Source organism: Nannobrachium achirus (genome assembly GCF_963921795.1).
Source record: "Nannobrachium achirus genome assembly, chromosome: 15".
NCBI lineage: Eukaryota > Metazoa > Chordata > Actinopteri > Myctophiformes > Myctophidae > Nannobrachium > Nannobrachium achirus.
The window spans coordinates 21,496,451-21,507,986 of NC_137822.1; the positions used below are offsets into that span (position 1 = coordinate 21,496,451).

At 42.7% G+C, this 11,536-nt stretch overlaps 1 protein-coding gene across 1 annotated transcript; it reads left to right on the top strand.

The window, feature by feature from the left end:
* Window positions 1-4,735: 4,735 nt before the first annotated feature.
* On the top strand, window positions 4,736-10,756 carry ptges (prostaglandin E synthase; the record flags this gene model as incomplete). Its single annotated transcript, XM_080743849.1, is given in 4 exon segments — window positions 4,736-4,871; window positions 5,040-5,054; window positions 5,056-5,129; window positions 10,507-10,756. Coding segments are annotated over 4 exon segments (447 nt in total). The 5' UTR covers window positions 4,736-4,763.
* Between the last annotated feature and the right edge of the window lie 780 nt (window positions 10,757-11,536).

An 11,536-nucleotide genomic window follows, 5' to 3' on the forward strand; every position in this document is an offset into this window, starting at 1 on the left:
TCTCAGGACACATTGATTAGGGGCTGAGGGATAATAACTAATATAACATGCATGTGTTTAACCTGTGACATCATTGTTTAAGGTCTGAGTGAGAGAAAGGTGCACAGGTATGTCTGTGTTTTAAACAGTATAAAATAAAACATAAGTGGGCAGCAATGATGTCATCTGTAGCCCTCTGCTTACAGTATGTGTTGCTGACTCTGGCTGGCTGAGACAGAGGCAGACAAGAGAGGGAGTGTGGAGAGAGGAGATGAAGAGAGGATAGCGTGTGCACACCATCCTATAGGGGACGCACAGTTATCATCCTATACGGTACACGCTCACTGATCATCCTCTGGGAGATAGAAGCAGTAACGCTAAAAGGTAGGTAAGAGAAAGGATCATGCTTGTCTGTTTCATGAATCTCCTCCCTCTCATACGCACACCTAATGGCAGCTGCTCATTCGACCCACCCCATCAAACCATTAGCATGTGTTCTTCTGTGTGTGTGTGTGTGTGTGTGTGTGTGTGTGTGTGTGTGTGTGTGTGTGTGTGTGTGTGTGTGTGTGTGTGAGAGAGAGAGAGAGAGAGAGCATGACAGTGCACTCCATACATCAACAGTCTATGACATATCATAGACTATAGATAGGAAGATACTAGAATGTGTATTTGAAAGGAGTATAAGGGATATTAATAAAGGGTCACTGTTAGCTATCATCACAAACATCTAAAATATAATGACCATATTATATTTTGAAATGACATAAGTGAATAAATCGACATTGTGAAAGTGTTATAATGTGCCTCTTGTTATCATGCATCAGATTCGTAGAGAAAATAACAAGGCAGTGTTGCAGCTATATACTGTATATATGAACATAATACGTACATGCCGTTGTTCCAGATATGAGTATTTTCCATGGGGCTGTCCTGCTATGTCCCCCCCAGCATGTTGGGATGGGTGTGGTAGGTAAACAGCAGACCACAGTTCCATTTCTGTTCAGATGATAAACATCACTGGCACTCGGTAATAACGCGTAGGCCTATGCCATTCAACTTTGCATGATATTATCCAGACTAGTCTGGTTCAAGAGGGCATGTTCTGATATGTTCTAATGAACCGGAAAATTACCAATTATATATGGAAATCTCTGGGTCACCACAAATACAGACACTTTGTGGAAGAAATGTACAAGATCTCCTGCTGTTAAACTGTTACATATAATCGGTTGGTACTCTCTGATGTATTGACAGTGCAGAAAGTAGTGATCACTGATATTAATCCTTGGAGGACCAACTTTGACATACATGAGTGAGAATTCTGGTATGCGTGTGTGGAAATGTGACTGTAAAGTTAGGGGGAACCTTCACAGTTGATGACGTTATTTATGTGTACCACAGTGGTATATCCCTGTGGTATATATTACCACATATATATGCCTCTTATCACAAATCTGAAAGGGACGTTTGCTGCTGCTGTGATGGAAAAGTTGCATTTGTCCACAATATTTGCCCTTAGAAAGCAAACCAAATATAAAACGCATGCAGATTTATGGGTGAACTTGGTCCAACTTTAACAGTAACGTGTTTAATTGAGCATGACCAACACCTTGGACTATGTTGTCACAATGTAGCTGAGTGAATATGTCATTTCTCTAAATACGTTTCTCTTTTTGTCTTGTCTCTTCATCTTCATTATAGACAGCAGTTATGGATTCTCACTGAACACAAAACGTCTGAAGCATCAGAAAAAAACTACTACAAGATTCTTCACCCAGATAGAAGATTGTTGCATGATGCACAAAGTCGCCTGGACTGAGCAGGCTTGGAAAATGGAAGGACTGTGCTTACGGAGTGCAGCACGCTGATTAACTCTTCTTTTTGTGAACCTAACTCTCTAACTCTGTACATATTTACATGTTTAACCTGCCAGTTTTGAGAAAAAAGAAAGCATCTTAGGAGCCTGGTTATGACTTTGTGACCTTTGAACTCATACTAACCCACATGAGGCCCTGCAGGCAGGGCTGGATGTGAGGCGGTTACAAACTGCGGTCACCGGTCGACTGGGGAAAACTCTTCTATGCTAGAACTCTCACTCTCAGCCACACAAACTCTCTCTCACTCTCTCCTTGCCACAGGCAGCGCTTCAGACAGGAGAGGGACTTGCATAAACACATTCCAGGGGAAAGGCTCGTAATTCCATCTACTCAACACTCCAGAGGATTCTTTGTCATACTGCAATGCTCTCAGATACTACGTACTTTAGATGTGTAATAGTGAAGTGATGTCTGTCTGTCTGCCTGTGTCACCTGCAGTTGCTGTCATGTCTGTCATGATTAACGTAGCACTTCCCGGAGTGTGACTACATTGTAGGCCTATGTCTTGTCTACACATGTGTATTAGATATTTGGTGTGTGCTATTTCACTGTCACCTTCTGCATCTGCTGAGCTGCCATGGGCTGTGCCATATGCTCCCAGCTGGTTGACCTGTGGAATGTATCGGTGAATAGATCCAGCCGCAGGGCTATGGAGCTCACTGCCTACCCTGAGGCTCTGCAGGGTGGCTACCACAGAGTGACCGGTCTTCACTACATGTCCTCTTTCTCTGATGCCGAGGACTGTTGCGATGACACCAGCACAGGGAGCTCTGTCACCATGGACTGGCAGACACAGGGGACAGAGGATTGACAATGAGCCCGATGGTGACAGGTTTATGAAACTGCCACATATGTAGGCTATGTGTGTGTGTGATAAGTAAGTATAAATAAACCACATAATAAAGCTGAAATGTGATCTTCTTGTTTGATTTAGATAGATTTGTTATCCTGACAGCTATGTTGCTTATTGTCTCCACCAGCCGAAGGCATGGGGGAGAGTATGTTTTCCCCTTCGTCCGTCCGTGTGTCCGTCCGTGCGTGCGTGCGTGCGTGCGTGCGTGCGTCCGTGTGTCCTCGCAGTTTGTGAGCGCCAGATCTCAGTCGCCGTTGGCCCGGTCGCTGCCAAAGTGGGCTGCGATGCTCTATAGAGCATCGCAGCGGAAGTGGATTCCTGGGGTCACTTAATATTCCCCATTCATTTTCGCCATAGACTTTTACAAAAATATTTATAACAATTATGTTAAGCCTCGAACCAAGCCATCCAGGATGGAGGTGAATCATGACCATATAACGTTTTTTTTCTATGAAAAGAACATTTTGAAAATCGCTAAACAAAGGGTAGTTATTAAATGTAGTATATCAAATAATGTAATATTAAAATATGTTTTCACATAGGATCAAAGGTTATATGGTCATGATTCACCTCCATCCTGGATGGCTTGGTTCGAGGCTTAACATAATTGTTATAAATATATTTGTAAAAGTCTATGGCGAAAATGAGTGGGGAATATTAAGTGACCCCAGGAATCCACTTCCGCTGCGATGCTCTATAGCGCTGCTGCTACTCAAAGATTGGCCATTTCACATCATGAGAGACAAGCCAGTGGGCCAATTACATGAGTTATATTTACTTTGTGGGCCGGCCATTTTTTTTAATGGCCGGCCTGGACCCGTCCGGGAATAGACCGGCCTTTTGGGAGTTCTCCCGCTTTTCCCAATGGCCAGCACGTCCCTGATATATACCAGTCATGAGATACATGACATCCACTTGATTTCGATTTAATTATGCCTATATAACCTCAAACTTTGGTGAAAGTTTGGTATTTGAGCACTGGTGTAAATTCCATGCCCCAGGGGGGACATATGGAGCTACTGCTCCAACATTACCCACATCAAACACGCCAGGACGTGCAGTCGTGCAGAGGAGGTGTGGGGCATAATTTTTTAATGTTAGAAACAAATCACAGTATTTTCAATCTGTCAAAATTACATTGTAGGCTATTTCAGTGGTTCTCAAAGTGGATTCCAGGGACTCTGTGGATTCCTCTAGGGACGATTGACCCATACAAGTCTGTAACTCTGACAGTGTATAAATGCATTTGTACACTGTCAGAGTTAAGGGGAGAAATGTGAAAGTTTGAGAACACTGCTTGTACAAAAGTCACCAAACCTCTCCTTAGTTTGACTGCACCTCTCACTCACCTGCACTCCCCACACCTGAACTCACTCACTCATTAGTGGTCAGACCTGTGCCCTCACTCCTGTTTGTCAGCAGCAGCAGGAACACCTCAGCAGAGACCCTTTCCTGAGAGCCCTGTCCGGGAGTCTGTCAGACCAGAACCATGTTATGCGTTATTGAAGTTAGTGAGCCCATGTTGCCTGTCCTATTGCTTGTTTGCCTTGATGTTAGTGCCTAGTGCATACTGTCTGAGTACCTAGAATTCAGGGAAATGCCATATTTAACCTTGAAGATATTTTAACCTTGGTGCATTATATATTGAATTGTATTTTGATTATGTAGACCTACTATGTATTTCTCTTTATTTATAGAATAAACAATGACATCATGAATTAAATCTGGAGCTCTTCTTAAACATCCTGACCGACCCATGGCGAAGTTATCACAACCTCAACAAGTTATAGCCTAAACCTCCTTTACACTGATGTTTTAGGGTAGCCTAAAGGCATGCAGCTCAAGGGGTGGGAGCAACAAGCGTCACCAGGGAGGGAGGGAGAGAGAGTGAGGGAGGGGGAGAGAGAGAGAGGGAGGGGGGGCAGAAGGCTATATAAACTTCTCTGAAAGTGTGTCAACTCCATTCTCGGCCGCGACGTGTCCTCCTCAGCAGGCTGCAAACAATTGACAAGGATTTCGGATTTTCGGGCATTTAAAGCAACACAAAAACAATCATGATATATGATGATGTTTGCTCGTGTTTTATTTTCTATGCTATACTTCTTGTAATAAAGATGTACATCATAGCAATAATAACAGGACAAGTGAGGCTTCGAAAAAAGGTGAGTGACATATCCATCATTTACCCATACCCACTTAAGACCTATATTCATCGTTTGTAGAAGTGTTTAAAAACATTAGACGCTTATGATAAACAAGACAGCAACGCACGCAATTTCCTTTAAGAGAGAGTATTATGACTATTTTCCTTACCCATTCTTGGTTCGAAGGCATTCGCCAACCCTGAGGAGTGAGGATGCAGTCAGACATGGGGGTCTTCAGTTCTGCAGAGAGGATCCAACCGTGGAACGTTGCCTAAGGTGAGGAATTATTCAATAGGCTGGCTACTTTATATTCGAGTGTGAAATTGCTACAGTCATCAAAACGTTTGCATTTGTGTAAAAAGTATTTATGATTAGCCTATTATTATTAAGTAGCCTATTATTTAGGCAAAAAGGAGAAACGCTCTAAAGGTGTGTGTGTGTGTGTGTGTGTGTGTGTGATACACACTTGTATGTTTTGTTGCTGTGTTTCATCTTTTGTAACCTGTCCTATAGGTCTACCTAAACTTATGGAACTTTTGGATTGTGAATGTGTAGGCCTATTCTTTTTTTATTTTGCAAAATTCAACAATAACAAAGAAATTAAGTAAAGGGGTACTACACCCATTTCCTTCATCTTCATATAACTGGTCCTCATCAATGCATTTCTGTAGATGGATAGATAGATACCGTAGATAGATAGATAGATAGATAGATAGATAGATAGATAGATACCTTATCCCAAGGGGGAAATCAGTCGCCCAGAGGCAGCACAGCAGTTAATATTACAAGTATGAAAAGAAAAAAGTAGGCCTACTTGCAGGGAAAAAAACAAAGCAACAAAAAAGACGAATCAACAATGCAGAACAGTCCTTAACGTATGTTAAAAAAAACTAAACAAAAAAAGTATCAAGAACAGTCAATGCTACATAAGTGTCACATCATAACACAAATAGTAATACTTATTGTACATAGTACAACTTATCAATGCATTGATAGGTCTACTCGAAACATGTCTACCAATGACATCATCAATGGGGATTCTAAGCTAATGGAAAGTAGTAGAATTTCTCATCCTATAAAATTAGCATGCTTAAAGAGAAGCCATTCTTGCATAAAGGAAAAAAAGAAAAACACACGCTGGTTGTGGGCGGGTTGACCTTGGGGGGGGGGGGGGCTGTAAAACGGGGGGGGGGGGGGGGGATGCCGTAAAACAATGAATGCCAGAATGCTCGCCCCAAAATACAGTCGCCTCGGGCGTCTATCCGGTGGAGTGGTAGAACGTTCTCTACCTGGTAGGCCTATTCCAAAAAACGTAACCGTGGTAAACCATGCCTAAGCGGTTAAACCTAACCATATAGAGGGCATGTGCATGCATGCATAAAGTGAATGGAGAATCGAGTGGCAAAGTGAGTTTAACATTGTTTAAAGTTGTTTAATGCAATCAGATAGGACTTTTCTGTTTGTATGTATGGGCTGTCAAGGCCAGAAAGTAGGTTTTTGCCACTCAGTAGGTGTTTCCTAATAACGTCCGGGTACGATGATGATGTCACGCGCATATACTGTGCCAAAACCTAACCCTGTCTTATCCTCAGTAAAACAAATGCAAGAATACAAGAACCGCCCCACCAAGCAATCAGCGTGAGGTTGGTGGAAAGATATTTAGGGCGAGCATTCCGGTTACCGTAACAGTCAGCTGTGATCCTCACCCAACAGCAGTTCTTTGGTTTGGACATTCAGTTATTTGTTGATTGAAGAACGCGTCAAAAACGGGTTTCCCTGTCGCCTGTGCCCAGCCGAGTGGCATGTTTGTTTGCAATAGACAGTCACTATAATGAGCATTAGCAATGACCAATTATATGAAGATAAGGATGGTTGTTTACCTACACTAGTGTTATCAGATTGAATAAATGCATGTTCACCCACATGGTTGACATTCTGTGAAACTAGACGATCTACAAGCTCACGGTGTGAGCATGTCGATCAAGTATAGCCCCCTGGGGTACCCTAGCTGGGTTTAAAATGTAAATGTTTAAATGGTTGTTCACATACAGCAATGGTTCGCAAACCTTTCAGGCCATGCAAGCAGTTGTAGGAGTTGGGGCATAACATTTAATTTGAATCTAATTTGAATCTGTTCCACAGTTAAATGTTGTGAAAATAGCAGATCTATAGATTTTTTTTTAAGTGTACAGAAAGTGTTAAAATTTGGTTTTTATGTGGCCACACCCACCAGTTCATTAAGTATGCCTGGTTGTATGGTGGGTGGTGACCCAGCTGAGGTTAGCCACACCCACAGTGTTGGGTGAATGGTAAAAGGGGAGGGGATGGGTTTATGATGTCATTTAACTCAGCGGGTGCCCACACGTCAAACTCTTTGATGTCGCTGGAGGCCCACGCCGCGTTTACTGTATTTACAGTAACAACTTTAAATCTCACCGTAAGGTCGGGGCTACGCGGGGATGTAGCCCATTCACCGCGGGTTGCTTCGAATCGACGCTGAGAGCATCGCGCAGCCGTTTTTCTCCATATAATCCAATGCATTTCCCCATCTTTAACGCCCTTTAGCTCTGATGTTTGTTTTATGGCTAAAACTGTGGCAGGCTGCGGCAAAATGTCCAACTTTTGATCGGCAATGAACAGCTATGATCAACACTGGCCCATACAGTATGTTACACAACAAGATCCTGTCTGCGGTCATGTGACCAAGTGACGTCATGACGCATGCATTGACGCAGCAGGGCCGTATTCAATACAATGGTGGTGGGTCTGGGCATCGAGAGGGGATAAATGGGGCTCAATCTTGGGGCACCCAATGTGTTAATCTGTGTTTTTCAGCTTTCAGGAAGTAACCAAAAATACACAGGGAAGACAAATCTGCACATTATAACACCTGGGGGTCTACTAGAGTAATGTCTAAACTCCATAGACACATACAAAACAGAAATAAATACAAAACTGCACCTCTTTAAATTGCCACTTCACTGTCCTCTGGGGACATCTCAAAATCATGTGGGGACCCCCCTGGGGGTCCTGGCTAGGGATGGCCAACGGCTAACCGTTACCGTTAAACCGATAAGAAATTGGTTACCGGTAAGCACTAACGGTCAATTTTGACCGATAAGAAAGAAAAGAAAAAGGAAATCAACCCATGTGTCACACCAAAAGCCCCGTACACCAATATATACGCAACATCAAGTCATCAACCATGCAACTATATACGCGCTGTAGCCTGTAGTCACACATTTCTGGGACACCAATGTCTGTGTAACATCCATTCACGCAACTGCGAGGCTGCGACGCTGCTTGATTTTGGAGTCGTACACGCTGACTTATTCAACAAATGCTCCGTCGTCGATTGGATTTTACAAAACAGACCCCCGTCACCTTGAATCTCGTTAAGAAGAGCTTAAAACACAACGTTCTAATGTTACATGTTGACGACGTGAGGAACGCTAAAGTCGTCTTGGTTACAGAGTAGGATATGCGAAAATAACACGGCTCAGAGTCGCAAATTCAATGATCGCTGCATCAGCACACACAAAACACGGCCGAGAGAGAAGAAAATGAATGAAATTGACATCACGTTTAGCCGATTCAACCATTCCAAAAGCCATACGATTGAAAGTTATTGCTCTACATGCGAGCATCTCGCTGCGGATGTTTTGTTAGGCGATAGCCAGGGAGTGCAGTCAGTGCACAGAATGTTAGAGAGGCATGGGCTGAAGGGCCTTTTGGTGGACAATTCTGTTGATAAAAGTTAAGGGCTCCAGCCCCCTTTGCTGTATGTGCGCACGTCACTGCCTGGCGAAAGCGCATCACATTACAGATTGATCATTTCAATCCCACGGTTTCTTTGAAAAAACACATTTCTCTTAGAAAACATTTGTATTCTTGTTTCTCCTAGTTTTATTGTTTGTAATGTGTAAATATGGCACTTTATTATGGGGAAAAACGGGTGTATTTTCCCTTTTTAAATCGCAAAAATAGCGCATTTTTGAACACATTTCCTTAACGGTTAACGGTTAATTAACTGATAAGGCCTTTCGGTTATCGGTTAAGAAAAAATCTCCATTTGGCCATCCCTAGTCCTGGCCCACAGGTTGAGAATCACTGACCACTGAGGTTGAAAGCCTGTTTTGTTTTAACTTGCCAGGAAATGATCTGTGGTGCTGAGGACAGTCAGCAGCTTTCCCAACACTATCAATTGTATAATCCTCTCATCACCCTCCAAGACCCATATTTTATATCTTTTAATGACAGGAAACATTTGTTCACTCCCACACAATTATCTAGCATCACAAATCAAACCCAATCAGTGAATGTTACGACATTCAGGGCCCAGGGTAGATATAATCACATCCCTTTCTAACTCTACCGATGCTCTGATGTGCCGCGTGCGGGTGGTTTTGTTGAATTTCTTTCTTCCAGTGCAGGGCTCCTAAAATAACATTTCATTCTAAGTTTCCCTTGTGGTTGTACAGGAAACGGGTGGGTGGGGGGCGTGAGGTTCTATGACATCCACAGATTCTGATTAGTCAGGCATTCCCAGAAGCAGCTACAGTACAGGGGCCGAGGTCTGCAGCTTGAAAGAAAACACAGCCTCATTAGGCAGCGGGCAAACCTATGAGGCTCTCCGGATAATTTAATTGAAAGTTAAATTTTTACAGGAAATTGCATTTTAGGTGACTCATAATGAAAAGTCACGCTTTTTGGTGAAAGGGAATGTTGGGTAACCTGTATAATTAATCATTCCCCTTCCTTTGAGGCTCAGTAGCTACTGATGTCATGTCCGTAGCATGGAATGCAATCCAGTAGTTTCCCCCTGTATACTGTACTAGTGTACTTTCTGTACTTACACCGACACAACATCCCTTCAGAGGAAAGTTCATGATCCACCTTAAGTCTGTTTGACTTAAGGTGGATCATCTGTCATGACTCAAAGACAGAATAATCTTCATACAATGCAGGGTTTTAATGACTTGCATCATTACAATTCCTGGAAAGGTTGTAATAATAAGAGCAGGTAATGTTTGTGGGCATTCTTCATTTTCCCAGAAAGGGTTAGGGTTAGGGAAAGTGTTGGGGAAAGTGAGGGGGCGATTGAGAAATGCTCTATGAAAACCAGATGTGTGTCAATGCGTTTCCCAGTTTTATGTGGAAAAGACATTATTGAACAAGAAAACAAGAATAGCAAAGTGGTGGGAATGATGACATTTGACCAGAAAGCCGGGACATTTTTTCAATCCTCAATTTAGGGGACTATCCTTTGAGTTAGGCCTTGGATTTAGGGTTTGGTTGCATGTCTGTGTGTGTACACGTGTGTGTGTGTGTGGGGGGGGGCATACCTGTGTATGTGCTTTTTAAACTTAAAATGATGGGTTTGCACCCGGGGAAAAAAAAGAAAAACAAATGTGTTTGTTCACATTTCTACACTCAGTACCGAAGATTTTTCTGTGAACTCACCAAATGGACCTTTAATGGTAGGCGGAGATTAATTCTGCTTAATAATGCCTATGCAGAATCAAAGTTCGGTGTGACTGCATCCCTTACAGATCCAATTGGTTCCATTTCTACACTCTCAGAGTTAAATTGTCACTCAGGACTTTACAGTGTAGATAACAGGGTGACTGACTGTATTTTGTTCCCCATGCAGGGCTCACCGTAACGACATAGAGAATATTGTTCCTTTCCTGTTCGTGGGAGCCGTCTACTGCCTTACTGGACCCTCTTTGGCCGTGGCCCGGCTACATTTCCTGGTCTTTTTCCTTGCCAGAACTCTGCACAGTGTGGCCTACCTGTTTGCCATGCGGGCACCCACACGGGCGCTGGCCTACATCATCGGACAAGTGCCCTGTTTTTCCATGGCAATACAGATCCTCTATGCAGTGGCCTCATATGCCTAACATCTCTGAATAAGAGATCGAACTGCGGTGGAGTTGTGGCTCATATACAGTATAAACATATACTAGTAAGACGCCCTAAGGATATATAAAGATACATGATCATCAGTCCGAGTGCAATAATGGTGTCGGCTTACGCCTTACACCAACGCTGAGTTTTGTGAAATATCGTCAGTATTGTATTTTATTTGTTTTATATGAAAATTCTAAATGTGAGAACTTCTTTGTCTCTCTTTCTGGGGAAGTTGTTTGAAGTTAAAGGATTGTGTCATCATGTACTGTATATTTTTTTTTCAAATGAAGGTCGTTGTTCTTGTATTTTATCTTGTTTATCATCGACCACACAGAATCTGAAGTGTCTTAATAGACAAAGTTGTACATTTGTTTAAAGCAGCTGCATGGGCCTAGACTGGGAGGATGAACTCATAAAATGTAGTAATTAACAGCTGTATACCATCACAGATGTATCTGCTGTCTGTGTCTAGTATGACTATGAGTATAATTATGTAAACATCTGTCTGCTAAATTCAGCTGAGGGCTGAGGCACAATGGATAATGAATGGCATGTTGAGAACTGTTGAGAACTTTGCAAGACCCAGTGGAACAGATGGGGAAGCTGTGTTCTGTTTCATTGAATCAAGACCTGGCCTTACTTGACCCCGGAGTTACTAGGGCCAGTAAAGTTCTGTCTGACAAGAACCCCATAGAGCATTAGAAAGAGATGAGAACAGAACAGAACCAAGCCTGAAGTATCTGGTTTGAGGTGTAGTTTTATGTTTGATT